We start from the raw sequence: 27,073 nt of genomic DNA, 5'->3' as shown, positions 1-27,073 counted from the left end.
GTCTGGGTGTAATTATCTATATAAGTATGTATTTACAAAAGATAATTGGTATATGTAGTATATCAGTTGTCTGGTTTCCATAGTACAAGCTCTTAGCTTAATTTGGGATTAGATGGCCGGATGTGAAAAATGTCCCAGGACATTATTATTATTAATGTAATTCATATAACTCTGTTTTAACTGTTTAATGACTTGTCGACATGATTTTTTTTCGACATCTTCAACGATCAACAATGTACACAAAACTTTAAAGAATTTTACACTTAAACTTTCCTCATGAATTTCTTCCAACGGTGAAGGCCGTATAAAAATTCATTCAATTGTTTTTGAGTTTATCGCGAAGACTTTATTTTATAATTTGTAGAGATTAAGATATTTGATTGATAATTTTTTTTTAAACGTATAAGCTAGCGCTTGACTGTTATCACACCTGATGGAAAGTGTAGTACAGTCTAAGGTGGAGCGCGAGCGTGAAATATAATTGATTAACAAAAATGCAGATAGTCTTTATATAAGCATATGATTAAAGAATAATAACTCATTTTATGTAAATACTTGTGTTGCAATCATCTATATTCATTAAAATATTAGCATTGAAAGAAATATTATATTATATTTTACATATGGTATTTATTTGTATATTAATTATTATATATTTTCTAAAATTTACTCGATTACATTAAAATGACCCATAAAATAAGTATTAATGTTAGTTTTTGTTTTGTATAATTCCAGGTACATCCTTAGAAGCGATTAGGGAGGTCGTCAATTCTGGAAAGATTTGCGTCCTGAACCTTCACCCGCAGTCGCTGAAGATCCTTCGTAACTCAGACCTAAAACCGTACACCGTGTTCGTGGCTCCGCCGAGTTTGGAGAAGCTGCGACAGAAGAAGATCAGAAATGCAGAGGCTTTTAAGGTTATTAGTATTTTTAATTATCTTTCAATATTAACAATTTAAAAATTAATTAATTGGCTATACGCTAGCAATACCCAGTATAGTTGTGTTCCGATTGGAATGGTGAGTAGCCAGTGTAACTAAGGTGTTATGTCCTTTGTGCTTCTTGGACCTCTTAATTCGCAAAGTTGGTGGCCCATTGGCCCGTCCACCTAACAGCTACATATACATAAATTATATAAAAATACACATTTGATTTTTTTTTAAATGTCTTTATGCAAACTTTCTATATAAAGCTAAATAATGAGGGACCTACTCTTAATTGTTGATTACATATTATATAAAATACAAATAAGGAAAAAGAGGTTGTGTCAGCGAATATGTTTGTTCGCTATTTGTTTATATAAAAGATGGTTTGTAAGTAATGATATATGAAAATGTATAAATACATACTGTTATGTATCTTTTATATAATCTGAGTATAAATTATATATTTAACATCTGTTTGTGCAGGAAGAAGAACTGAAGGAGATTATAGCGACCGCGAGAGACATGGAGCTGAGATGGGGCCACTTGTTCGACATGATCATCATCAACAACGACACGCAGCGCGCCTACCAGCAGCTGCTGAACGAAATAAACAGTTTAGAACGCGAACCGCAATGGGTGCCCGCGCACTGGCTCAAGCAGACCTAGCGGGAAATTCTCCGAGCTGCATCCGAAGCAGCTAAAAGACTGAATCGAGTCAAAATTAATCAAGAAAATCTTCGATCTAACATGATATTAACGAATAAAGTCGAAAGCGATGTGATATACAAAATGGCGGGCGTTGAACGTAACAAGATGGCGACGTTTGGCGCCAAAATAATGTTACTATTCTCGCAAATGGTTTTACATTTGCTATTTTATATTTTAAACGCCTGCGACAAAAAAATGAACTTTTATTTGAAATCAGTGAGAAATGAAAAAAATAACGAAAAAGGTATTAATAATTGTAATGCAATCGTGTTAAATCGTGAAGCTGTAGACAGAAGTATAGAATTTAGAAATGTGTTCTCAAACGTAAAAGATTTTAAAGGAGTTTATAAAAAGAGATCGGCTACATAATATTAGTTGAAATATTTATTTATTAAAATAAAACATATGTTTTCTTATGTTTATGAAAAATCTCTTTCGTAATATGCACATTCCTTTATGTTAAAAATGATGAATATTCTTCATCTTTAATATATTTTATTGTTAAAATGTGCATATTTCAAAACAGGAGACCGAACTTTGTTTTTAGAAAATTGTCATTTTATTTCAGCAATAATCATATATATATGTTATTATACACATATGTTATTATCTTTAATATTCATGCAATTTTATTAAAAATATGTAACGGTTTAATAATCACAATTGATAAATTAAATATATTAATGTATTTAAAAATTTCAAAAATCATAAAATATTATAAATAATAAAGAAAATTTGCCAAAATATTCGTATATTAATTAATGGTAGAAATTTATTTAATAGTTTTTATTACTGATTCATTATTTGAAATAAACAATATATTACTCAACTATATAATTAACTAATTCAATTTTACATCAATTTTGAAATCAAAGAATGTATATTAGTATTGTAACCTACACATAAAGTATATAAAATGATAAATTCAATAACTCCGCTTTATATAGTAAGTATACATTTTTTTAGTATTTATTATTACACTAAATCATTTTCTAAACCATATTTATAATATGTTCATATAATAATAATGCAAAGGAATTTATATTTTGCAAATGTATTACATAAGTATTTGGATAAGTACTAAATAACTACGAAGAAAATCAAAATTATTCTCTATTGCCAAATTTGTACCGTAGATATTTTAAAAAAAAAATAGGAATTTTTCAAAAAATTTTCCCGTAGCCTAGCCTCGTCGAAAATTTCTTAAAACGACGATAGGAATTTTAATCTATTAAAAAGAAACAAGTTATCTAAAAACAGTTTAAATAGTTTGTAGACAAAGCAATATTTAAAACCCGTATCACACACTACTATGACATATCTAATTTTTATAATATTCCTATTAAAAGCAAATGTTTTTTGCCAAATTAAATCTCAATTTTGTCAAATTTACGATTTTAATATACCTTAAGAAACATAATATTCATCGAGAGTTAATCTCTTTTTGGTGAGAAAAATTGACCCAATTCAAATGTACTTTTTTGTGACATGGCAGCATTTTTTTAATTCTTATTCTTAAGATTCTAAGACAATACCGGAAAATATAAACCTAAAAAATTTAAATAATGTTGCCAAATTACAAAAAAAGAGTGTTCAGATAATAATTGATTTTTCATCGAAATCCAAAGTTTTAAAACTAGCATGCATTACAAATTAGTATCTATATTTACCTTACATGTAAGTAGATAGCATTGTGCATTCCAAATGATTTAGTGCCAAATACATTAAATAAAACGCCCATAAGAAGTGGTGTCACCATCAATTCTTTTTAATAATCACAATTGTTTAATAAAATAATCTTTTATATGTACCTTTATAATCTATGTTAAACGATTCATTATAATGTGTGCTGTTTTTGAAGTATCGTGTTGTAATATTTTTATTCGAGAAGAATATTCGTATTGTAAGTTGTTTGGATATAATTATAATTATGTAACCTGTGGAGGTGCTAAAATGTGTAAACTTGTTTTGTCCTGTCTAAGTTCAGTATATTCGGGTGTGAAACATGTTCGATTATAACAATACTATTATTGTATCGTTGTTTCGTTTGCAATGAATAATTTTCGAACGTTTTTCACACGCGTTGTTAATTGAATGTGGATTTGTCGAACCTTCAAAGTATTGATATTATTATATAATTTATAAATAGTCCTGTAAATAAAATATATTGACAACGTAGCAATGAAATATTATAAATACCATGTTAATAGTGAACAATTTAATGTAAATAATAGAGTACCTATTAAATTTAATATCAGATACAAAGTTTGTTTGATTTATTTTATATAAGTTACGTAGGGTAACAGTCTCTTGAAGAATGAGACGCATTACTCTGATAAATTAAAAATATACTTACTGCATTTTCGGATTTATATTTTTTATCTGTTTTCGTAAAATTAAAAGTAATAAAATAACTTACAAGAGATATATTCGTTGACAATAATATAACTAAATAACTATCGAAGTATTAACAAGTTTTGATCTGGTATATGCTTACCTTATAAACACGCTGATTAAGTTTTATCTAATTACTAACACTGTAATAAGACAAAACCTTGACTTGAAGGTTTTATTCCACATAATAAGTTAATAAATGACATATGACATTATAAAAGAATAAAGAATAAATGAGGTTTAATATCATTACATTCACCCACACTTTAATTTAAAACATAGTCTTGCAAGCGAATAGGATTTGAAATTTTGTTTGTCAATTTATTATTAAACATAAATGATACAGATCTTTGATCAGTTATTAATCGAAAAAGTTTCCTAATTAGATAATGTCTCCATTTTTTAAGGCTTCTACGGTCGCATAAGCTTCTTTTGCAATGGCTGAATGATTTTGTTCTGTTACTTTTAGTGTTTTAGAAAAGAAAGCGACTGGTCAACCATCTTGCGATAAGACAACAGCAATAGAATGATCAGAGGCGTCTGTCTCGACAGTTAAAGGAAGACATTGTAGTCTTGATTACAATTGCATGCAAAGCAGATTTCATGATGTCTGATTTAAATGATTGAAATTTTTTATAATATATATTTTATTGTGAGATATAGCGTGAATTCTTTCAGAGAAATTAGATATCCATCGACTGTAGTGTGCAAACATACCAACGATCCTACGTAGAGACGATAAGTCTTTTGGTGGCGTTAAGGACGTCAGAGGTTGAAGACGATCTGCATCGGGTCTTATAACTTGGTCTTTAATATTATAGCCTAAAATATTTGTTGTAGTTTGAGATAATTTACTTTTATCTTTGTTATTGGTGAGGCCATACTTTCTAGCAGCAGCTAAAAAAAATCTAAATTCTTATTGTGTTCATTTAGTGTTTTACCGCAAATAGTAATGTCATCTAAAAAGGCAAATATATCTTTGAGTTTTTTTTACTTTTATTACCCAGTCAATGGTTCTTTGAAAGCTGGAGACACCATTAGTAACTCCAAAGGGAATACGTCGGAATTGATACAGATTTCCATCTGTCTCGAATGCTGTGTATTGTTTTTCTTTAGCTAGTATCGGTACTTGGTGATAGGCACTTTGCAAGTCTATTGTGCTAAAGACAAAATACTTCGATATTTAAGAAATCATTTCTTCTATATTTAGAAGCAGAGTATGCATCCAATTGTGTATATTTATTTATTGTTTGTGAATAGTCTATAACAAGATGTTTTTTATAATTTTTATTTTTTGTTATTAAGACCTGAGCTCACCAAGGCTCTTCAAGGAAGTACTCTCCAATTATACCATCAGCTAAAAGCTTTCGAATTTCTTAAACAATAAAATATTTATCATCTTGACTAAATCGGAGAGATTTAATTGCTATTGGCCTGCATTCGGGAGATATATTTGCAAATATAGAAACTACAGGGATTGATGCTTGTGCTACATTACAAACTTTTATTGGTTCTTTAGATCCTCCAAATGAAAACTCTAGAAAAAAATGTTTTTCCAGTATATCGTGACCTATTATTAAATCAGCACATAAGTTTTTTTTTACAATAAGTAAATTTAAACCTTCGTAATCGTGATCTCCTATTCTACCTGGTACAGTAATTTCACCCTCAACTACTGATGTGAAATCAGTTGTTGCCATTGAAATACTTTTATTACCGGAGACAGAAACCTTGTATCAAATTACCGTCCAATCTCGATATTACCATCCCTCTCGAAAATACTTGAAAAAATTATAAATAATAGACTTGTTAAATATTTGGAAGATAAAAATTTAATCGCAGATACACAATATGGCTTTAGGAAAGGAAAATCAACCTCGGATGCAGTTCATTCTCTTGCAGATTTCATAGTAGACAAACTAGACAATAAAGAAAAGTGCCTAACTATTTTTATTGATCTTCAAAAGGCATTCGATACAGTCTCTTTGAATAAAATGATCGAGAAGCTAGACAGTTTAAGCATTAGAGATAGACAACTACAACTTTTACAAAATTATCTGCTAGGTCGCTCCCAGCAGGTTAAAATAGGTGACGTTATCAGCAATGAGAGATTTGTCACTTATGGAATTCCGCAGGGTAGCATTTTAGGCCCAACTCTATTTCTTTGCTATATAAATGAACTTTGTAACCTAAAGCTAAGAAAGTGTAAAATAATATCATATGCAGATGATACCACACTTACATTTCACGGTAAAACATGGAATGAAGTATTTGAATTTGCACAAGAAGGTTTTAATACGGTTAATCACTGGATGGCTTATAATAGCCTCACTCTGAATCCAAGTAAAACTCAATACATAGTTTTTTCAATACGCAACACACCTAATAATACAATATCACACCAATTAGTAGCTCATTCATGTAATCTAGCAGATCATACCAAATGTACCTGTCCCATTATTAATAAAATATTTGATCTCATAAGATCCGGCTTATTGAGCCGTTGAGTGAAGATTTTGAACTAGTGCGTTTTTCGCGCAAGTGCTATTTACTTTACTTTATTTAATTTTTCAATAGATGGTGTTGTGTGGCGTTACGTTTTTATTCCAGGAATGGAAAAACCTTTACACGGGACTGAATATTTATATGTAAAAAAATTATTAATTATTTAAACAAAAATTTAACAAAAACAAAACATAAATTAAATGACAAATAAAATATCGCAACATTATATAAGACCAATAAAGTGCACTAAATAAAAAAAAAAGCATTATACGCTTAAAAATAACAATTAAATATAATTATAGTACATTAATTTAAGTTTCTGATATATATTATGTTGCTTTATTTAAGTAGACAGCTTTTATCAAATATTTTATAGCCTGTGTGTATAGTTGACGATTGACATTTGACGTTGACGTTACGTGTTTTTATTTGGGACAATTGGAAAGGAGCGAAAACTGATTTTTTAATGATAAATATTTAGGTACACGAAAATCGTATAACTTTTGTTTCTTCTATTATTACTTTAAGCAAGATGCCTTCGATGAAAGTGGAAGGAGACAGTGATGGGGACGGAGATATGTCTGGGGGAGATACGGAAAGATCCGGAGGTTCGTCTAGAGGCCCTGATCGTGATTCTAGCGCAGAGGAGGCCGATGAACCAGATTCTGATGACTCCTCGGAGATGGACGAAAGCGAGTGTGAGCGTCGGAGAAACGAGTGCCTGGATAACTTAGGTTGGTTTTTAAAGGTTATGTTTACAAACAAATTTTCATATATGCGAATTTGAACCTTAAGATTTATAAATATGTGCTTATTTATGTAGTATTTTTTATGGTGATCAACAAACATAAAACACCAACGAAACATGTTAATGCTTGTAATTTAATAATATTAAAAATTGTATATTTAAATTTTTTAAATTATGCATTCTTTAACTTAAGTTCAAGAGAATGGTTTAAATATTGTATTATTTTTGTACATAAATATAATTCATCATATAAATTTCCATTAATCAACCAACCTTTTGACTACCCAAAATATCCTTATAATATTTTTTTCAAAAATAACCTAACAAATTAATAAGTCATTTTAGTATGAAGACATTACCATTGACAAATATATTAAATATATTGTATTACCAATATTGAGAACAACCGTTGTCCCTGTTACCATAAAAAGTTGTGATTTGCTTATATTTCCCACCAAAATGACCAATACTCATATTTTGTTGCGATTTCATATTTAATAAGTGATAGTATTATTTATACTTCTTTTAGTACTCTCGAAGTACAATTAACATTGAAGCAAAATGATTCAAGGACAAACATGTAATAATATTCTAATATAAAAATTCCAGCTAACCTGGAGAGGCAGTTCACAGTGCTACGAGAACAACTCTATAATGAAAGAATGAAGCACGTCAAATATCAGCTCACTGAAGTCCAAGGTGGAAGATCACAGGAGTACCTCGGGCCTTTGCGCAGATTGCAGGAGAATATGAGAGTTAGGTTAGTTCATATAATCAGCAACAGTCACTGTATAGTATGAAACAAACCCACATCGGCACTAACTGTCTGAACACAATAAAATCAAAAAGTACTTAACCAATCTTCATACAGTTTTTACCGATGGTTGAAGTGTTTCGTGAGGAAGGAAGAGTTTAATTTATTATAGTTCAGTTCAAATTGGGGAAAAAAATATGAAAGATCAATGATTGTTGCATGCACTGCATAAACCAATAGAGTTATATGTATTACAATATAAACATTTTATGTAGACTTACATTATTTACTCCAGACATTTTTTTAAATTCAAGATTTTATGAAGAAGTTTTGAGTTTTTAGTCTTTTTCTAATCTCAAGTGTTGCCAATATTAAAAATAAGTCTGCATTTTTTAAGTCAATTAATTCTAAATTTTTGTTCATATTGTATCAGACTTGATTTACCGCAAATATTTTTATTATCCACCAGACAAAACACTACTGGTTTCAGTCAAATTTAAGTTCATTATATAAGCCATTTTGATTTGATATTTTACTTTAGAACTCAAGAGTAAAAAGAAGTCCTGCCTGTATGAACATTGTAGAAGGATGACTGTATATTTGAAATTAATATTAATTCTATACCATTTAAGCATTGCGTTATCTTAAAATATATAAAAAAGAGCGAATTATAACCGAGGATTGTGGGCTCTAAATTGGTTAAGTATCAATTCTCATGTGTTTAATTTGCTTATAATAATTCATCTTGTGCTCGGTTGTGAAGGAAAACATAGCGTAGAAACCTGCATGTGTCTTATTTTACTGAAATTCCGCCACAATAAGCTTCAAACTTTCGCCTCATAGGGAGATGAGGCTCAGCAATGGGACAGTGACAGGCTGATACTTTTACATATTTATTTATTGAATAATCCATCTAAAAAGTTCTTTCTAAATACAAATAGTAAAAATGGTTTCAGGATCGAAGTGGCCGGAATCTTGAAGAAGATGCGAATTGAAAACATCAGACACAAGTATGACGCTGAAGAGCAAGCCGCGCACCAGAATTTTCGGGTAAGCTTTTTTGTAATATTTTAATAATAGGCCATATTTGGCCACCTGATGGCCAATTGGGAACGTGCCCGGGACGGCAGGTTTTCTGGGTCCCTAGGGGCAGCCTAGGTACCTTTCATAATCGTTACCCCTGTTTTGTTACATTTTGATTTCACTTTAAAAAAGGAATAAGAAGAAACTATAATACTCAAACAACATAACAGAAGCACTCTAAATCTTATTATTAGTTACCTACGTACTGTTAATTAATTAATTAATGATAATTAATATATAATTAACAATATAAGACGTCTTTATCCTTAAATTCAAGGCAGACATTTTTTGTGCCCAAGCCGACAAATCTTAAAATATTGCTTGGTATATTATTTTCAATTTTAGGTTTTCTTATTTTCTTTCTATAATAAGAGCAACGTTCTTTTTTATTTATTGTTCATTATTTACCTGCGTATGTCTATTTGCTTGTTCATCTATGGCCATGTATCTGACTTAGATGTATCTTTAATAATTGTTTATTTCGTTTAAACTTTGTTCAGAAATTGCAAATTATAGATTTCCTGTACGAAATCTAAAAGCAGACTAAGATTTTTTAACTTTTCTCCAACAAATTCATTTGCCAAATAATAGAAATTTTTATTGCAAGTTACAGAAAATGCGACTTTGACTTTACTGTTGGACGACTTGTGGCGCCATCTATAACCGATAGTATTGTTGAACAAAATAATAAAAAAAACACATTCAATAGTATCTTTCTGTGAAAAAAACTGATATAAAAAACATTTTCACAAATTTCGATCTTCTCATGATCCAGAAGCTATTAGGTCATAAAGTCTGTTCACAACACCATCAGAGTACATTGGCAGGGCGAAATTTAACCCATAGGAGGCCCTGGACACATTAGGATCCGGGGCCTCTGTAAAGATAAGAGTCCAAAAAATATCTCATGATTGTATTACAAATACAAAATATTAGATTTTAGTTTACCATGGATAAGTTTTTCGGCTTAATTATTACGGTAATGAAATAATTACTCGATATAATTGCCACATTTCATTCAACACAACGACATTTCATCAAACACTAAAAAGTGTTTTAATAGTTGTCAAATCGAATTTCATTTAATCGAGAAGAATTAAGAAACATGACTAATATTTCGTAAGTTTGGGATTTGAAAACTTATTGTAAATCGTACTGGAAATCAATTATTCTGACATTGAATCGGGTACTAATAAATAATGCGTAAAATAAAATGGGGGCTGCATGTTTATGGGGGGTAGGCCCCCTTTGACCGTGGAGCCCTGGATACTTTTCCAAAATGCCCAAAGAAAAAGACGGGCCTGTATATTGAGAATATAACAGAGGAGGCAGAAGCATTTTTATTAAATAAATTTAATTTAGAAAATTCACTTGTTGATAAGTTGTCGCATCGTCAATGGCGCCGACTACGGGATCTAAGACGTTATGTCTCTTTAGCCTCTAATTATGATGAAATAATTAATGGGTTCCTAATCAAACGGTACTGCACAAAGCTCTATCACCGGTTAAGTTGTAGTTGCTCGCAATCGCAATGTTCATATATTTTATTTTCTTTGGTAGAATTCAACGGTAAGTAGACGTATATTTAGATGCCAATATATGATATAAAATTAAAATATAAAAACGAGTGAAGATTGTAGTTATTCGTGTGCTATATCTTATGTTAAACCAAACGATACAAATACGTTAAATTATATTAAAAATCATAAAGTACTGAGAAGTACTCAGTTGCGCCGTCGCCGCCATAGATAACATTAATAGTGATGTGTTTGTGCGATGTCACCATACGGGTAGTAGGGCTTTGTGCGAGCTCGTCTGGGTAGGTACCACCCACTCATCAGATTCTACCGCAAAACAGCAGTACTTGGTATTGTTGTGTTCCGGTCTGAAGGGTGAGTGAGCCAGTGTAATTACAGGCGCAAGGGACATAACAAGGTTCCCAAAGTTGCTGGCGCGTTGGCGATGTAAGCGGTGGTTAACATTTCTTACAATGCCAATGTCTATGGGCGTAGGTGACCACTTACCATCAAGTGGCCCATATGCTCGTCCGTCTCGTCGTGCTACCTATAATATAAAAAAAAAAACGTCTCGGCTATTGAAAGAGCATGTTGTTTAGTTTCGTCATCTTGAATATTAACATTTGGTATTCTCTTCCAAAGAGACGAAAAACTGAATTAACTCTACCAGCCACCCAATAATATATTCAAATTAAAAAATCTCGTATTAATATGTATTTGTATAGACTATTTGTTTTGCAAATATCTATCTTTCCCTATTGTAATGATTATAACAAATAACATCGCTGGTTAACATTGCGTTGCGTTGATGTCTTTCATGGGCAACTGGAGACGTCGGTGGGACTATTGTCTGTTCATTGGTACATCGTTTGAAATAAAATAACCGTTATAATAACCTTACGGTTATTAATTTAAGTGCAACGAAAATAGTTTATTCATTCATTTATTGTATTTGGTTCTTTAACAATTTGTACTGATTGAAATAATGTATTATAATTAAAAGTAAATACTTATTTTAAGCGTCACAATTACTTTAAGAATAACACAGAATGAACATAAAGAAAACAAATCAACATCTCAACCTAATGTATGACTTCTTATATTTAAATCTACTACAAAAAATTAACCAAAAATATATATACGTGATTTTTTTAAAATATTTAATAAGTAATACCATGGAATTTTCATGTGCTTAATATGTGATTATAATTCATCTCGTGCTTGAAACCTGCATGTGTCTGATTTCACTGAAATTTAGCCACATGTGTATTCCACCAACCCGCATCGGAGCAGCGTGGTGGAATAAGCTTCAAAACCTTCTCCTCAAAACGGGAGAGGAGGCCTTAGCCCAGCAGTGGGGCATTCACAGGCTGTTACTGCTTTACTTATATATCTATATTATTATCATATTTAATATATCAAGTCGTATTTTTGGTTATATGTGTAATTAGTTATATGTAATATATATCCTTCTGGGGGCCAATTCGACTGACAAATTGTCACTTTATCGCAATCGAATCGAAGCGTGATCGTTGTTATTTATCCGTTTTCCTATACTTTAATTTAATTATCAACTATTGACATAAAAGTTAACAATTAAGTTTGATATTGACAACGGTTTATGTTAACATCATATTGGTTAAGTCACGAGTTGAATAAATATATAATATACAAAGTTGGATTGGAATTGAATCGGTAACGTATCGTTATTGTTAAAGATTAGTAGAAGTAGACCCCATTTTTTTTAAATTCAAGTGCAACTGATGTAATAATTAGTTTTTTCATATTTGTTATAATTTATTACGTTCTTGTATAATTAAGGCTGTACCTATATCTAGTAAACAGAAATTAAGCACATGTAAATTCAGAGGTGCTCGCCCGGGTTTGAACCCACGTTCATCGGTTAAGATTCACGCGTTCTTACCACTGGGCCATCTCGACTCTGTTTATAATTCATCTCGTGCTTTACGGTGAAGGAAAACATCGTGAGGAAACTTGCATGTGTCTAATTTCATCGAAATTCTGCCACATGTGTATTCTACCAACCCGCACTGGAGCAGCGTAGTGGAATAAGCTCCAAACCTTCTCCTCAAAAAAGGGAGAGGAGGCCTTAGCCCAGCAGTGGGACATTTACAGGCTGTTACTGTACTATATCTAGTATGTAAATATAGGTCAGATCTTAATGATTACCGGAGTTATTAATTTTCAATTGCATATTGCCTATGAATATATTTCAGTCGAATAAGTTTAATGTAAATAAGATTAAAACCACTAGAGGGAGCCAGTGAGATAAAACGTATGACGTAAGAAGTTGTAAAATACTTACGGCACCAGTGTCTGTTATTTCTCTTTGATATAGCAATATGCTTATAATTGTATTATATTTTTTTTGGATAAAATATGTAGGTGGTATGGCAAATGGGCCACCTGATGGAATATTAACCATTCTTTACATCGCCAACGCGCCACAAAACATCATATAAACTATTAAACTAACTACTACAAACTCTAACGCTTTAAGTTCTGGAATCCTTCAATAAATATAAATTCATGTTCAGACGATTTATACTTTATATTGATTTACTGTTATATATGTCATAATAACCCTTATATACTTTGTATACCTAAATATAGTAACAGTCTATGAATGTCCCACTGCTGGGCTAAAGCGCCCTCTCCCTTTTTGAGGAGAAGATTTGGAGCTTATTCCATCACGCTGCTCCAATGCGGGTTGGTGGAATACACATGTGGCAGAATTTCAGTGAAATTCGACACATGCAGGTCTTATCACGATTTTTATAATAACAAATTTAAAACATGGGTTGGAACCCACGATCATGGGTTAAGATTCACGCGTTCTTACCACTGGGCGATCTCGAATTCTGACACCTAAATAAGCACTTGGATATATTTATATTCCATCACGCAATACGTGCAAGCAATACGTCTATGATCAAACGTAACACAAAACCCCGGTCCCCAATCCGCTGTCTGGGAGGCCGAATGTTAATTACATTTTGGTTTCAATCGAGAGTTCCCCTTACAATACCATCGGGTATATTGATTATTGTTCGTATGACCAAAACAGTAGGCGTTTGATTTGATTCCACGATCCACTTATTTAATAAGAACCTTCAATTAGGTTATAACTAAAATGAAAACGTCTGTAACGATAAGGTTTGTAAATTTTTAACCTGCTGTATACTCTGTGCTATGATGATTAATTTTTTGCGTGTATGTGTGCAATAAAGTTTAAATAAGTACTTACATTTAAGAAAAAAAGACATTCTTAAAGATTTAAACTGTATGTACTCCATATTATAGGAAAACTCAATTAGGTTTTAATAATATAACAAAAAAAAGAGTTACGATGTTTTTATAATACTTATAGTCTACGTTTGTGTGCACATTAAAATCGCAATCACATATGCATTTAATAATTTTAACGAATCTGATTTTTAAGAAATACAAATTATGATTATAATCTACCTGGGCTTTGTGCAGACCCGTATGGGAGGGTACCACCCTCTCATCAGATATTCTGCCGCTAAGCAGCAATATTTTGTATTGTTTCGTTCCGGTTTGAAGGATGAGTGAGCCAGTGTAACTACAGATTCAAGGGACATAACATTTCAGTTCCTAAGGTTGGTGGCGCATTGGAGATGTAAGGAATGGTTATTATTTCTTACTTCCCCAATGTCTATGGGCGGTGGTGACCACTTACCATCAGGTTTCCCAGTTGCTTGTCCGCCTACCTATAACATAAAAAAATCAATGTGCTATAACTTAGATTGTGATATTGCCTTATAAATACATGCAGGCATATTAAAATAAATTAAATATATGTTACGCCAAAGGCACCGACAACACGTCTGGATATACAAATATAATAAATAAAAAAATAAAAACGTCGATGGTACTACGTTATCTATCTAAAGGGTTTTTATGTAATATCTTAGCTCATTATGCACTGTTGTAATCTAATTGCAATGATTATTTCTTTAAACACGTTACTTACATACGACACTTGGATCAATACGATTTTTAATACTACCCACAATCAAATATTCAATGAGGAAATGCCAATCATTTATACCATACCATGTGGAAATCAAAATAATAGGTTTCTTTAGAGAAGTCAGATATATGTCATATCTACAAATAGAAAGCACTAGCTACCCGTCCCGGCTTCGCACTAGACGAATAAGGATCTACATAAAAAATATATCGTAATACATAACATAAGTCCTTCCTTCACAAAGCTACGCGTGCTGGCTTTCGATGTCACCGCCTAACTGTGTCATCAATTCCATCGCGCACAAAGAAATTTGGTAACTCCTTTCTTTGTTGCATTTCCAAAAAATGGAATTATTTACCAGCTCACGTGTTCCCCTCTTCTTATAACCTGGGTTCCTTCAAACGTGGCGTGAAGAGGCCTCTTGCGGGCTGGCACGCCTAGTGCAGATCGTTCTTTTCGACTGTACTGGCCGTCGACACGTTTAGACTCTGCTACCATTTACCATCAGGTGAAGTAGTCATTTGCCTTCCCGGCAAAAATAAGTCTATTGGTTAAAGGTTGCACGCCAGTAAAGCTTCAATCGGCATGATTTTTTCAATAATTTTCAACATCGTCCTATTTTAGCCAATTTACACAATACCAAATTATACACCTAAGTTTTTCTTATGAATTACTTCGTCCATAGGTTAAAACCTCGATAATGTTTGAGTTTATCGCGGTTTATATTTTTCACAGTTTTCGTGTCAACACGCAAACATGATCAGTGCCTTCTTAAATTCAAACCCTTTTTTAATAAAGGGGGAATACATATCTGATACAAACTACTAGCTTCATTTCTATGTGTCACTTAAGTTAGGAGCTTAAATCACTAGAGTAAGTGTCGACTTGAATAGAAAGAAATCGCTGCTCAACTAATAAATCCAATTCTCTGCTTGGCTATTTTCTGTTGGAAAATCAAGAACATCATCTTAGAATAGGAGATATTTCAGAATGTAAATTACAGCCTGGCTCTGTTTATTAAGATCACAAAGCTCGTATCAGGGGAATTACATTACTAAGATTAAATAATAGTTCAATTTATCTTAGTTTTTGTTGAAATCAATTCATAAACCTATTATAATATAGATATACATATTTTCTTTGATCCCTTTTATAACAATTTATCTTGTACAAGAACATGAAGTTCATGCTTGTCTCTTTGATAATCTAAATTTAAAGCGGGTGAAACTGCGAAGCGTATTTTACATTATAATATTATATACTATATATATACTAAAATCTCTGAAATGCGTCGCAGCTTTTAGTATAATTTTAATGTATACTAGTGTAAACTTTTTTTCAGTTAGGCATCACTAAAAACACAATTCATTTATTAGTATATAAATGTTCTTCGCTTTCTTAAGTTTACTTTCACTAACAGAAATTCCGCCTAATTTGTTTGAAAAATCAATACTATACACCCTCGGAACTGATCAAGCGTCTGAATCAAGTTAAAGGTCAAGAAATCACTGTTGCCGTAATAAAATCGTTCGAAAAATGGATATGGATATCATATGACTTATTTTTGAATTTTAGAATGTTTTTGCGACAAATGCATTTATGTAGCACGTGTGTCAAGTGCCAGTACCGCTTTGTTATATCAATTATAAATACTATTTTCTTACGACTAAGTTTGTTTGTTATTTTGTTGGTGTATCTTATCTTTAATATGTATTAATATGAGTATAATTTTTTTTCACCAGGCAGCGTCACAATCTTAATTTTAAGATTATTGATAATATTTGTTTTTTGTTCGTTGGTTCGTTCGTTTGATTTCGATTATAGTAAACATCCGTTAAGCAAGGTTTATAAGTAAGTTCGTTTATTTTAAACTTAATTGTTCATAATTTTTGGGTTCATTAGTCAGTCAAGTTGCAATGAACATATATCGATTTGAAATGCACACATTGCATCTCACATTATAGGATTCCAACCTAAATAATTTTAAATATTAAAATAGTAACCGGAAAATTTTCCTTTATATAAGAAAAAATATTGAAAAAACATTGAAATAGTAGCTGTTGTAAATGTTGGGAGTCGTGATTTTATATGACCTGTAGCTAACCCTTCATAGCTACTTTCTCTGAATAGATATAGCGTAAAATAATATATCAATAATTAGTTCTACGGAGTTTATCCCTAGAAGACCAAAAACAATATCTTTATGTTTATAAGTAAAAGATAAAGTAATAAAATCAGAAAACAATAGAAACTCTTCATAAAAATACATGTTCATAATCAGACAACTGTCTGACGTCACGAGGTCAGTATGCATGGAGGCTAATAGCTTCCTAAAACACGGCTGGCCCCCTGTGCCTTACGTAATACTCGTATGTGTACAAGTGAAATGCATTTGGCTATTACATAAGGGCTAAGAGGCCCGGAGTTAGTGCGTTTACTTATTTTTTAATGACAAAGGAGTAGGGACTTTATTCTTACATTACAAAATAATGATTCAAAAACAAATAAATACATTTTATTATTTGGAGTAGTGATAAAGAATGTCTTATCTTCGCTTATAATAACCGCGGGGGTATAAAATAACCGAAAAATTGTTTAACTAATAATTGAACTACTATAAGTCTACTATCATCTACGTGATATAAGCGACATTGGTGAAGTATCTTGGTTGTACGAGATTGTGTCCGTCTAGCTATCGTAATACAGCAGAACCGTAACACTTAGTATTTTTGTGTTCCGATTGACGGTTGAGAAAGCCAGTACAGCTACAAGGCGCACAAGGGACGTAAGCTTCCAAGGTTGATGGCGCATTGACGTTGTATGGATTGATTAATATTTGTTACAGCGCCATTGTATTTGGGCGATGGTGACCATTTAACATAAGACATCTATTATGTAAAAAAATTTGAACAACTATTCGTATAGGGAAGTATAGCATGTACGTGATGCCTTCATCCAAAGATGACCTATACTGTCTGTAAATGCCAAAGTTCTATTCTAATTAACTAATGAAAAGTGGCCTCATACATTAAATTTTCATAAAACTTAAGTCTAAATTATAGTAATTTAGGTCCATCATTTAATCTTACATTATTTTATAATACAGGTTATTGTCAAGTTTAGAAATCAGAGTTTACATTTGTTTAACGACAAGCTGTCATAGTAATTATTTGTATCTTCTATATCAAATCGAGATAAATAAACAAAGTACCCTTTACATAAGGACGATAAGGATGATAAGGGGTATCGTATTTACTGATATATATAAAACAAATAGATCACTCATTTTATTAAGTTTGTTACTTAAATAAAAATACAAAAATATTTTGTTCACTCATGCAAGCAATCGGAATCGTTATTTTACAAGATTATCATATTCAATGTAGGCTTTTGTGCGTTGTGTGGACATTGTGCTTTGTAACTCAATAGTTATGCAACTGACAAATTGAAATACATAGTGTTAAAATGTTCCTATTTAAGTGGTAAATGACACATTACATCTTAGATCCCGGGGCTTGCGGCGCGCATTGATGCAATAAGAAGTTGTGGTTTTCAATGCCAACGCCTATGGACGAAGATGGACACTTAGAATCGGGGGATCATTAGATCGTGTTTTCTTAATTTTACCGTTCTATCAACTGTGCCCCCCAATCGGAAACAATTTCTAATAACTCAGCCATTACTTGAATTGACCTTGACGGGCCGGTTGGCTTGGTTGGTAGATACTTGCCTTTCCTTTTGCCGAAGGTTGTGGGTTCGATTCCTACCCAGGACAGACATTTGTGTCGCCTTTAACAGTCTCCCGTTCGAAACGATCAGGGAGGCACTCCGATACCAAGGGGTGCCGATCTATCTGAGGAGACTGTTGGAGGCGTACCTCCAGGACAGGGAGGTCGTATGGGCAGGAGGCGACAGGAAGTTGGTCCGGCGTCGGGTAGGCTGCGGCGTTCCACAGGGGTCGGTCCTCGGCCCAATTCTGTGGAACGTCGGCTTTGATTGGCTTCTGAAGGCACCCGTCCTTCCCGGTATGGGGGTGTTCTGTTACGCAGACGACACCCTCATTACCGCGACGGGGCGGGACTTTGGGGAGGCGGCCCGCCTGGCCGAAGTTGGAACAACTTTGACCGTGGACCGAATGGAAATGCTGGACCTGAGAGTCTCCATATCCAAAACGGAGGCTCTCCTTTTCCACGGTCTACGGAGAGGCTGCCCTCGGGGGGTGAGTATCACCGTCCACGGGACGGTGATCAAGGTGCAGGCCCAGATGAAGTATCTGGGCTTGAACCTGGACGGGCGATGGAGTTTCAGACAGCACTTCGTGCAACTCGGCCCGAAGCTCATCAACACAGCTGCCGCCTTGGGTCGCCTCCTACCCAACGTGGGAGGACCGGGATCGCTATGCCGGCGTAGTGAGGCCGATGGCACTGTACAGTGCTCCTATATGGGTCGATGCGCTCACTGCTCACAACCGGGCCCTCCTGCGGAGGCCGCAGAGGGTCATAGCGGTAAGAGCGATAAGAAGGTATCGTACGGTGTCTTGGACAGCGGCGAGCCCCACATACCACCCCACTGTTCCCGTGGGGAAAACGCGTAATGCGTTTTTCCAGCGTAAAAAAAAAGGACAGACATTTGTATGCATGAACATGTCTGTTTTAGCTGAGTCTGGGTGTAATTATCTATATTAGTATGTATTTACAAAACAAAAAGTAGTATATGTAGTATATCAGTTGTGTGGTTTCCATAGTACGAGTTCTGCTTAGTTTGGGATCAGATGGCCGTGTATGAATAATGTACCAAAATATATTTATTATTATTAATTTCAATACATTTATTAATTGTATACAATTTCATTAATTGGTTTAATTGTGGAATCGTTCGTAGGACTACGAAAATTTGTGTCCCGCCGCTCTTGTGGCTAGTTTAAATGGATGAGAATCATAGTCTTGGGCTCAGTATCGGTGGGGACAATAAAAACATTTGGAATTTATCATCTGTCGTGTCATATTGCCGTCCGATCGGTTTGTGAGAGTGACGTTGAATTATTTACTTATTTAACAAGGAGTACAATGACAAAAAGTCTAATCATAGAGTTATATAAACCAAGTGTTTTCTTAATTACAAGTGTTGAAATAAATCACTACACAAATAGAGTTGACATCTTAAATATCTATATTTAGTTATCTTTACCTGTCCTGTCTGTTCACCTTTTTGGTAATATCATTTTAACTGTTTCTACTTGTGATGGTACAACAATTTTTCAAACACATAAATATAGCTTTATTGATGTTAAAAAAATGTACCTCATCGCTATAAATAAATCAATGTTACCTAAGAAAATTTCAACGTTTACGAATATGGCACTTCCATTTTGAATAAATAACTACCTATTGGTCACTTTATATATATATATATATATATATATTTTTTATAGAATAGGAAGGTGGACGAGCATATGGGCCACCTGATGGTAAGTGGTCACCAAACGCCCTTAGACATTGGCATTGTAAGAAATGTCAACCATCGCTTATAGCCAATGCGCCACCAACCTTGGGAACTAAGATTTTATGTCCCTTGTGCCTGTAATTACACTGGCTCACTCACCCTTCAAACCGGAACACAACAATATCAAGTATTGCTGTTTTTCGGTAGAATATCTGATGAGTGGGTGGTACCTACCCAGACGAGCTTGCACAAAGCCCTACCACCAGTAAAATATATATAATGATTAATTAGTATATAATAAATTTAAATAATTATTTTTATACTCCGCCCTTGATATAGAAAAAATAAACTGACACATGACACCATCAATGTAATTTTACAAAGTATTTAATTTAGATTTAAAGTGCAGAGAGGCAATAGTGCCAGCGTCTTGGGTACAATGCCACAGGATCATGTTTTAGACGGCGTGTTCTTGCTTTAAATTTGTAATGTGTATTTTGTTCTTTTTTTCTTTTAATTTTGTATTTTATAAAAATGTTTGTATATAAATATTAATTTTAATTATATTTTTACGTTATCTGTTAAAAAGAAATAAATGTAATCATCATTTAGATTTTAATTAACTGTTTTTTAAGCTAATTCTGTCAAGTCTGATTATATTTAAGTTAAGTCAAATGTTTATCATCAAAATATTTCAATAATTAAAATAACATTTCATAAATATAACTCGTATCGCGTTTGTTGCACCGTACATGGGCCGTGATGCGCACGCGCCGGATGTGACGTCACACTTCATGAATGGCCCGTGTCGATGACACGAGACGTCCGCTAACGCTTTATGTCGAAGGTTTGTTGTATTCAGATGCAGTTTATTGTTCTTAGGTATAAATTTTGATGTCACGGAAATATTGCCTTGCGGTATTTTAGGCTCCTTGAGCTAAATGAACGAGCTGCTCAGTATTTATTATGTTATCTTTGTATTATATAACTAAAAGTCATTCCTCTAAGTACTCTTGTAAAATTAATCATACCATGATACATCAACGCTTCGTTGTTCCTTTTTGAAGGGTGAGGTCGCAGTGTAAGGAAAATATTATTAAAGATTCATGTCACTCGCTGTGGGTTATTATTGAACAACCGCTCTCATTCTAAAATCTATGAAAGTAAGCCTTTATATATATAATAGCGTGTCTATTCATCGGAAAATATAACAAATAATTACATTTTACCTAAATATAACCCTTGTACAATGTACACCTACTTACACAAACTGGCAGTCCGCTTTTTGGCGCTAGAATAATTGATGATACTGGCTTTGATCCGGATGGGTCTGAACAAAGCCCAAGTAAAGAAAATACCATCAAAATTGTTTTGGTTTCTGTAAAGATATAATTGTTATGTATTGCATGTCTCAAACGAAAATTAATCCAAAGAATTAACGCACTTGTATTACCATTTGATTTCATTTATTATTAAAACGTTAAAACGAAATCACGGGCGAAATTGCGTTCCAAACAAGCTAATCCCCCTTTAACTTAATTATAACGATATGTCTATGAATAAGTAATGACACAGCTCGGCGGGGGAACGCAGAACTCATTTCTTATCGGTCCCTTGAAACTAAACTGATTTGTATACAAATTATACATAAGCATGTTTCGAATATAAGTTTTCCTCTGAACGCATCGTGCTGAGATAAGCGCTTCAAATATACTTAATTTTAATTAAGCTGCATACTACTTACACTTGTTGTTGTTATCCGCTTGTTTAAGTTAAACTTCGTCATTGATTTAATAATTAAATTGTGCGGCTGCAGAATATTATCGGGTAAATAAAATATAATTTTCGTCTAGAAATTCTGTTTCAGTAGCAACTCGGTGTTAGGTTATCGCCATTATTACACTTCCGTTCTACGAAAAGCACGTTAAAGCGTAGGTTCTGCGCGTCTCTCTCTACCGTCGTATCGGAATTCAATCCGACGTTATCATGAGAGAGGGACAGTGTACCTGAGCTTTATACATTCTGGGTTATATTTTCTATATCATGTTTTATTTCCTTAAAAAAATGTTTGTAAACCTCTAAACGACCTTTTTAATTTGATACGACACGTAACTGCTAAATTTTTAATATGGGTACTAGTATACTTAATTTACAAATTTGCACACCAAACCGATCTCTAATACTTACGTAAAAATTAGCATGTTTTTAATTTCAATCGTAATAACTGTTTGAACGAACATGTGGTTAAAATTGTTTTTTTTTTAATAGAAATTAATAAAATAAGTGGTAAGTAATCTCCACCATTCATATACAGGAAATATGAATCATTAGTTAACCGTCAATGGGCTGCGAATAATGCGATCTGTGATCAATCGCAACAAATACTCTGGATAAGTCAACCTTCGGTTAGGTGGTGACTACTTACCATCAGGTGGAAAATTTCCCCATCTGCCAACTTATTTGCAATAAAAAAAATACGATTGATTCATTCCATACATATTTTTTCATATTATGTCTGTAATTTCACTAGCCTAGGGTTGCGCTATATTTTATTTTCTGCACAAGTAGGTACTTATATCATAAGCCACAATAGCTCAACGGTTTTTGTATGCCGTAGCTCTGGTATTCGTGTTTGTATACCGTTATTTGGTATCTGTGTACCGTTTAGATATCTAGGCGTTAAGCGTTGTGAAAGTCTCGGGTTCAATTCTTATCTCATGAGAATATCATGCACATTCCCAAAAGCCTGCTAAGTTATTTGTATTTTGAGAAAAACGACTATGTTTTTTTAAATTCTGTTATAGCATTAGTTTATGACTTATATTTTCTAAGTAATTTACTTGATTCCGAATTGCAAATTGCAATCTCGATGTATGCGTTCGCACTACTGTGAGCAGCATATAATTGCCATAATAATACTGTACTTTGACTATGTTACGGGTTTACTTAACTTAGCCCACGCTACTTATTTGCTTTGTATGTTTACATACGGAAAAAATACTGTCTTTGTGTTTGATCATAAAGTGATCATGTCATCCCTGTTGAAGCTTAATCATACAAAAATAAACTAAATAAAAAAAGGACATGGGCTTGCTGCATGTGGTAGGGCTTTGTGCAAGTCCGTCTGAATAGGTACCACCCACTCATCAGATATTCTACCGCAAAACAACAGTATTTGTTATTGTTGTGTTCCGGTTTGAAGGGTGAGTAAGCCAGTGTAATTACAGGCACAAGGGACATAATATCTTAGTTCCCTAGGTTGGTGGCGCATTGGCAATGTAAACGATGGTTAACATGTCTTACAATGCCAATGTCTATGGACGTTGGTGACCACTTATCATCAGATGGCCCACATGCTCGCCAACCTATACTAAAAAAAAATGACTAATATCGTTAGTAATTTTGGACGTTAGTTCTATTTCTTAGATCGGAAATGCAGTTAGGGTGAGTTTTTTCGCTTCGCTTCTCGAGAGGGGTCTCGCGAGCTCGGAACAACCTTCAATTGTGCAAGTTTTTTTGACATTGAATGTCTGTATTTTCTTTTTTAGTATTTATTAAATAACTGCTACTACTGTTTCTGGTATTAATCGTAACTTAAGTTATAGATAAATAATTTTAACGTTATTATAAGTTATAGTTTAAATAAAAAGTAAAACTTTAATGCATTCAGGCGTTGCATGTTTTTTTTTAACAAAGTTAGTGAGCTTTGTTAAAAACAAAGCTCACTGCTTTGTTAAAAAAACATGTCAACAGAAAATGGTCCCTTTCCAGCCCCAAATTAAATTTTGTTGTAGGGTTAATTTGCAGATTAAAAAGTTTATTTTAAAATTCCCAAAGAACTATATATTAATCCAGCTTGTGCTACATACTATTGAAATTGCTAAAACTTTACTCATGTTTTATTAGTTTTAGTGTGAAGTATATGCTGTCTCTTTGGAGGCCAATAAATGTTGCTAGACTGTAAAAAATGTTTTTTTAAAACTAGCAGTACTAACTAACGGTAGATAAATATTGCTTACAAGATAAAAAATAAATATCTATCTATGTATCTATCTATCTGTTGCGTGTCAAGCGTTGTCACAACTAAGCTGGTTACAAATTCTATCGCAACTTTTATACAACATTCTTATTCATAAACTTTCTAAGACGGTTGTATTATGTTACACGATGCTTTGTCTTCTTTCTTTCGAATGTCAAAAAAAAAAGATACTAAGAAGGGAAAAATTTCAATCGTTATACAACATTTATTATGAAGACCTGATCAGAAACTCTAGTGTTAGCACTTTATTGATTGCCTGAACCGGTCAGTTGGATATAACTTATAATAAAATTATATCTGACCATTAAATGTCATTATGGAAGAGGACAACTGTCACGGTAGCGGTTTTTAGAAAAATGGAGGAACTAACAAGTTAATTATTTTTGTATTAAGGTTATATCGGAGAGTAAATAACGTTACATTGAAAACGGTGTCGTATTTCTGACCAACTTAAACTAGATAATAACCATATAATATTTATTGCGGCGGTTTCAATCTAACTTTGATAGGGATTTCGTTTCTTTATTCTGCCTAGCTAGCTAAGTATCATTTGGAAATCTTCTGGTTTTTATTTGTAATGGTACATTAAATGTTGATATAACAAATGAGGTTTATATATATTATACACGATCAAATGAACTTCTTAGAGGGGAATTCGATTATGAATATGACGTAAGTCCCTTCATTTTAAGATACAATTAACCAGCTAGTCCTTTTAGCCTGCAGGCATAATCGATTTTTAATCGACGCTTTTTCCTTTTTTATTGGTGTAATATTTCGAACTATCACTTGTGTAATTTCATTCATGTTTAGAGATTAACCATAAAATGTTATGCAGTTTCTGGAAAGATTTTTTTTTTAATTATAAATCCTTCATCTATTACGGGGCGATTATAAAACTGAGCAAACGCCAAAGTCGACCTAGTACACCCGGCCTTCTTTCTAATAGTGTCAATGCAGACTCCTACTGAGGCCGCCCCCGAGGCGAAGGCGTGACGAGTTCTCTGAATACTGAGATATTGACGCCGCTCTCCGCAAGAGACTGGTTGAGCCACCTACTTATTGCTTGAGACGATACCATTTTATGAGGTTTCTTACATTTTGCTTGAAGGTCTTTGCAGGGCATATGCTTGAGTTGTCTACGAAAAAAGATAAAAACAGTACAAGCTGGTCACGGTTAACTTTTGATGTTTTTATTGTGTTAAATATTGGGATGATTATATCTTAGGGGTTGACGTTGATGTCATTGGAAAGTGAGTGTTTGGACATGGTGAGATGTACATACGATCTTTAGATTATTAGGGTCATTATTAGGATATCATCTTGGAGACATGGTCTAGTATAATCTTAGGTTCCAATGTTGTGATATATTTAGGACGATATGACTTTTGCCTGTGAATATCTTTAATTTTATTTGTATACATTATTTCCGATCAGTAATGATCATGATTATTAATAGTACGATATGATGCACACCCATATTTAATTAGTTAACTTGAAATATTAATACAGTGATAATGACATTTTAACTATATTAATCGATTTTCAGCACAATTTATCAGTGAGTGAATATTGTTTTATTGTATTTTCTGAAACTCAGGTTAACATTGAATCTATTACTATTTCGTTCATATGGAGTTCCCTGTCTATTAAATGCTTCTCTGACAACGTCGCGCCTCGGACCCAGGTAATGCTGTGTGTGCCAGTGGTGTGGTGTGGTGATCTAAAATTCGAACATAAAATATCATTCCTTTGAAGAAAGGGAAACAAGCTTATCCAGGCCAGGCGAGACCAGAACCTATGGTGGTTCTGGTCTCGTTCTCGCTTTGGCAGTAGTTATTTTTCTTAAGCATTTAATAATAAGAGCAAAGAGTGGCAATGCATAGAAAAATTCAGGTTGCCAGCTGATTGTGAAAGCGTCGACTGTTATATATTTTTTTATCTCATATAGGCTAGCGTTTGTCCTATGGCATCGACACGGTCTAGGATGAAGCTCGTTTGCCTAGAAATAACCTGTTTACTCTGGATTTGAAGGCACGTTTTCGTGTGTGTTGAATGTTTGCGAATTTTGGTACCTGTAGTAACGAGTAGTGTTCTGATTATTTTATGAGCTTTTAGTTTAGCTTCTTTATTAAAGCCCTTTTTTAACTAAAGGCAATTAAAGACGCGAAACCTCAAGTCAAGCATGTTTGGCCCAAATTTTAGAACTTGTTCAGTAGTCTCTTTTAGGACGCATAGCATGTCTGGATGTAACTTCGGAGTAGTCGATTGTGATGTTGATTCATCACTACTCTCGAAATTGTCCGCTTTGTAATGAGTGGTGTCAACGTGAACCTATTGCCACGAAATCCACTTTGGTATTCCATTGTTGGGTTGCAATTGTATTGTAACTTGTGTAAATATTCTGTTGTAGATAACTTTTTTTGTCCCAGTTCTTCTAACGCTAAATTATCTTCAGTTCATCTTATGTGGCGCGTGACCACGCCCGGTTTTCAATCATATTTGCGCTCATCTGCAATGTAAAACCGTTAATTAAATAGCTGAAAATAATTACCCTTATGGCAAAAATATATGGGGCAATACTTGCTATACTTTTCAACACGTATTAAATAAAAGATAAAATTAAAACACAGCAGACTGATCTCCAGTGCATGCGAAGAAACAAAAAGTTGACGAAATCCACAACCATAAAAAAATATTCAAAAGAAAATACTCACATATGTAATTTCGACGCTCGTTGAGGTCTCGTCGCAGAACATTTTCACTCACAAGGACGAAACACGTGCACTAAATTCTACGGCTTGCATGGCCCTTAAGCGGAATTATTACATAAGAGAACCTATCTATATGAGAGCGCTAACGTCAATTATATTTTTAACGTGGTGTATTCAAAACTGAGGCATCTATCCTACTGAGACAATTATCCGGCTTTTATCCAA

The 27,073-nt window shown here is 33.3% G+C and overlaps 2 protein-coding genes across 5 annotated transcripts in view; both read left to right on the top strand.

The window, feature by feature from the left end:
* The window catches only part of LOC126769433 (protein PALS1), a 157,094-nt gene extending 153,201 nt beyond the window's left edge, over positions 1-3,893 (top strand). For all 4 annotated transcript variants that reach the window (XM_050488220.1, XM_050488223.1, XM_050488222.1 and 1 more), the window contains 2 exons: positions 736-917; positions 1,410-3,893. In XM_050488220.1, coding sequence (XP_050344177.1) covers positions 736-917; positions 1,410-1,592 — 365 coding nt within the window. In that variant the 3' untranslated portion in view covers positions 1,593-3,893. The remainder of the gene's footprint in view (positions 1-735; positions 918-1,409) is intronic.
* A 3,049-nt stretch (positions 3,894-6,942) lies between these two features.
* Positions 6,943-27,073, top strand: part of LOC126769514 (breast cancer metastasis-suppressor 1-like protein) — a 131,931-nt gene continuing 111,800 nt past the window's right edge. Inside the window, exons 1-3 of the mRNA XM_050488371.1 lie at positions 6,943-7,267; positions 7,891-8,041; positions 8,992-9,085. Of these exons, the coding sequence (XP_050344328.1) occupies positions 7,066-7,267; positions 7,891-8,041; positions 8,992-9,085 (447 nt within the window). The 5' untranslated portion in view covers positions 6,943-7,065. The remainder of the gene's footprint in view (positions 7,268-7,890; positions 8,042-8,991; positions 9,086-27,073) is intronic.

The sequence above is a fragment of the Nymphalis io genome, chromosome 7 (assembly GCF_905147045.1).
Source record: "Nymphalis io chromosome 7, ilAglIoxx1.1, whole genome shotgun sequence".
In the NCBI taxonomy this organism is placed as follows: Eukaryota; Metazoa; Arthropoda; class Insecta; order Lepidoptera; family Nymphalidae; genus Nymphalis; species Nymphalis io.
Note: the sequence above shows the minus strand (reverse complement) of the source record. Positions and strands in the feature narration are given on the sequence as shown.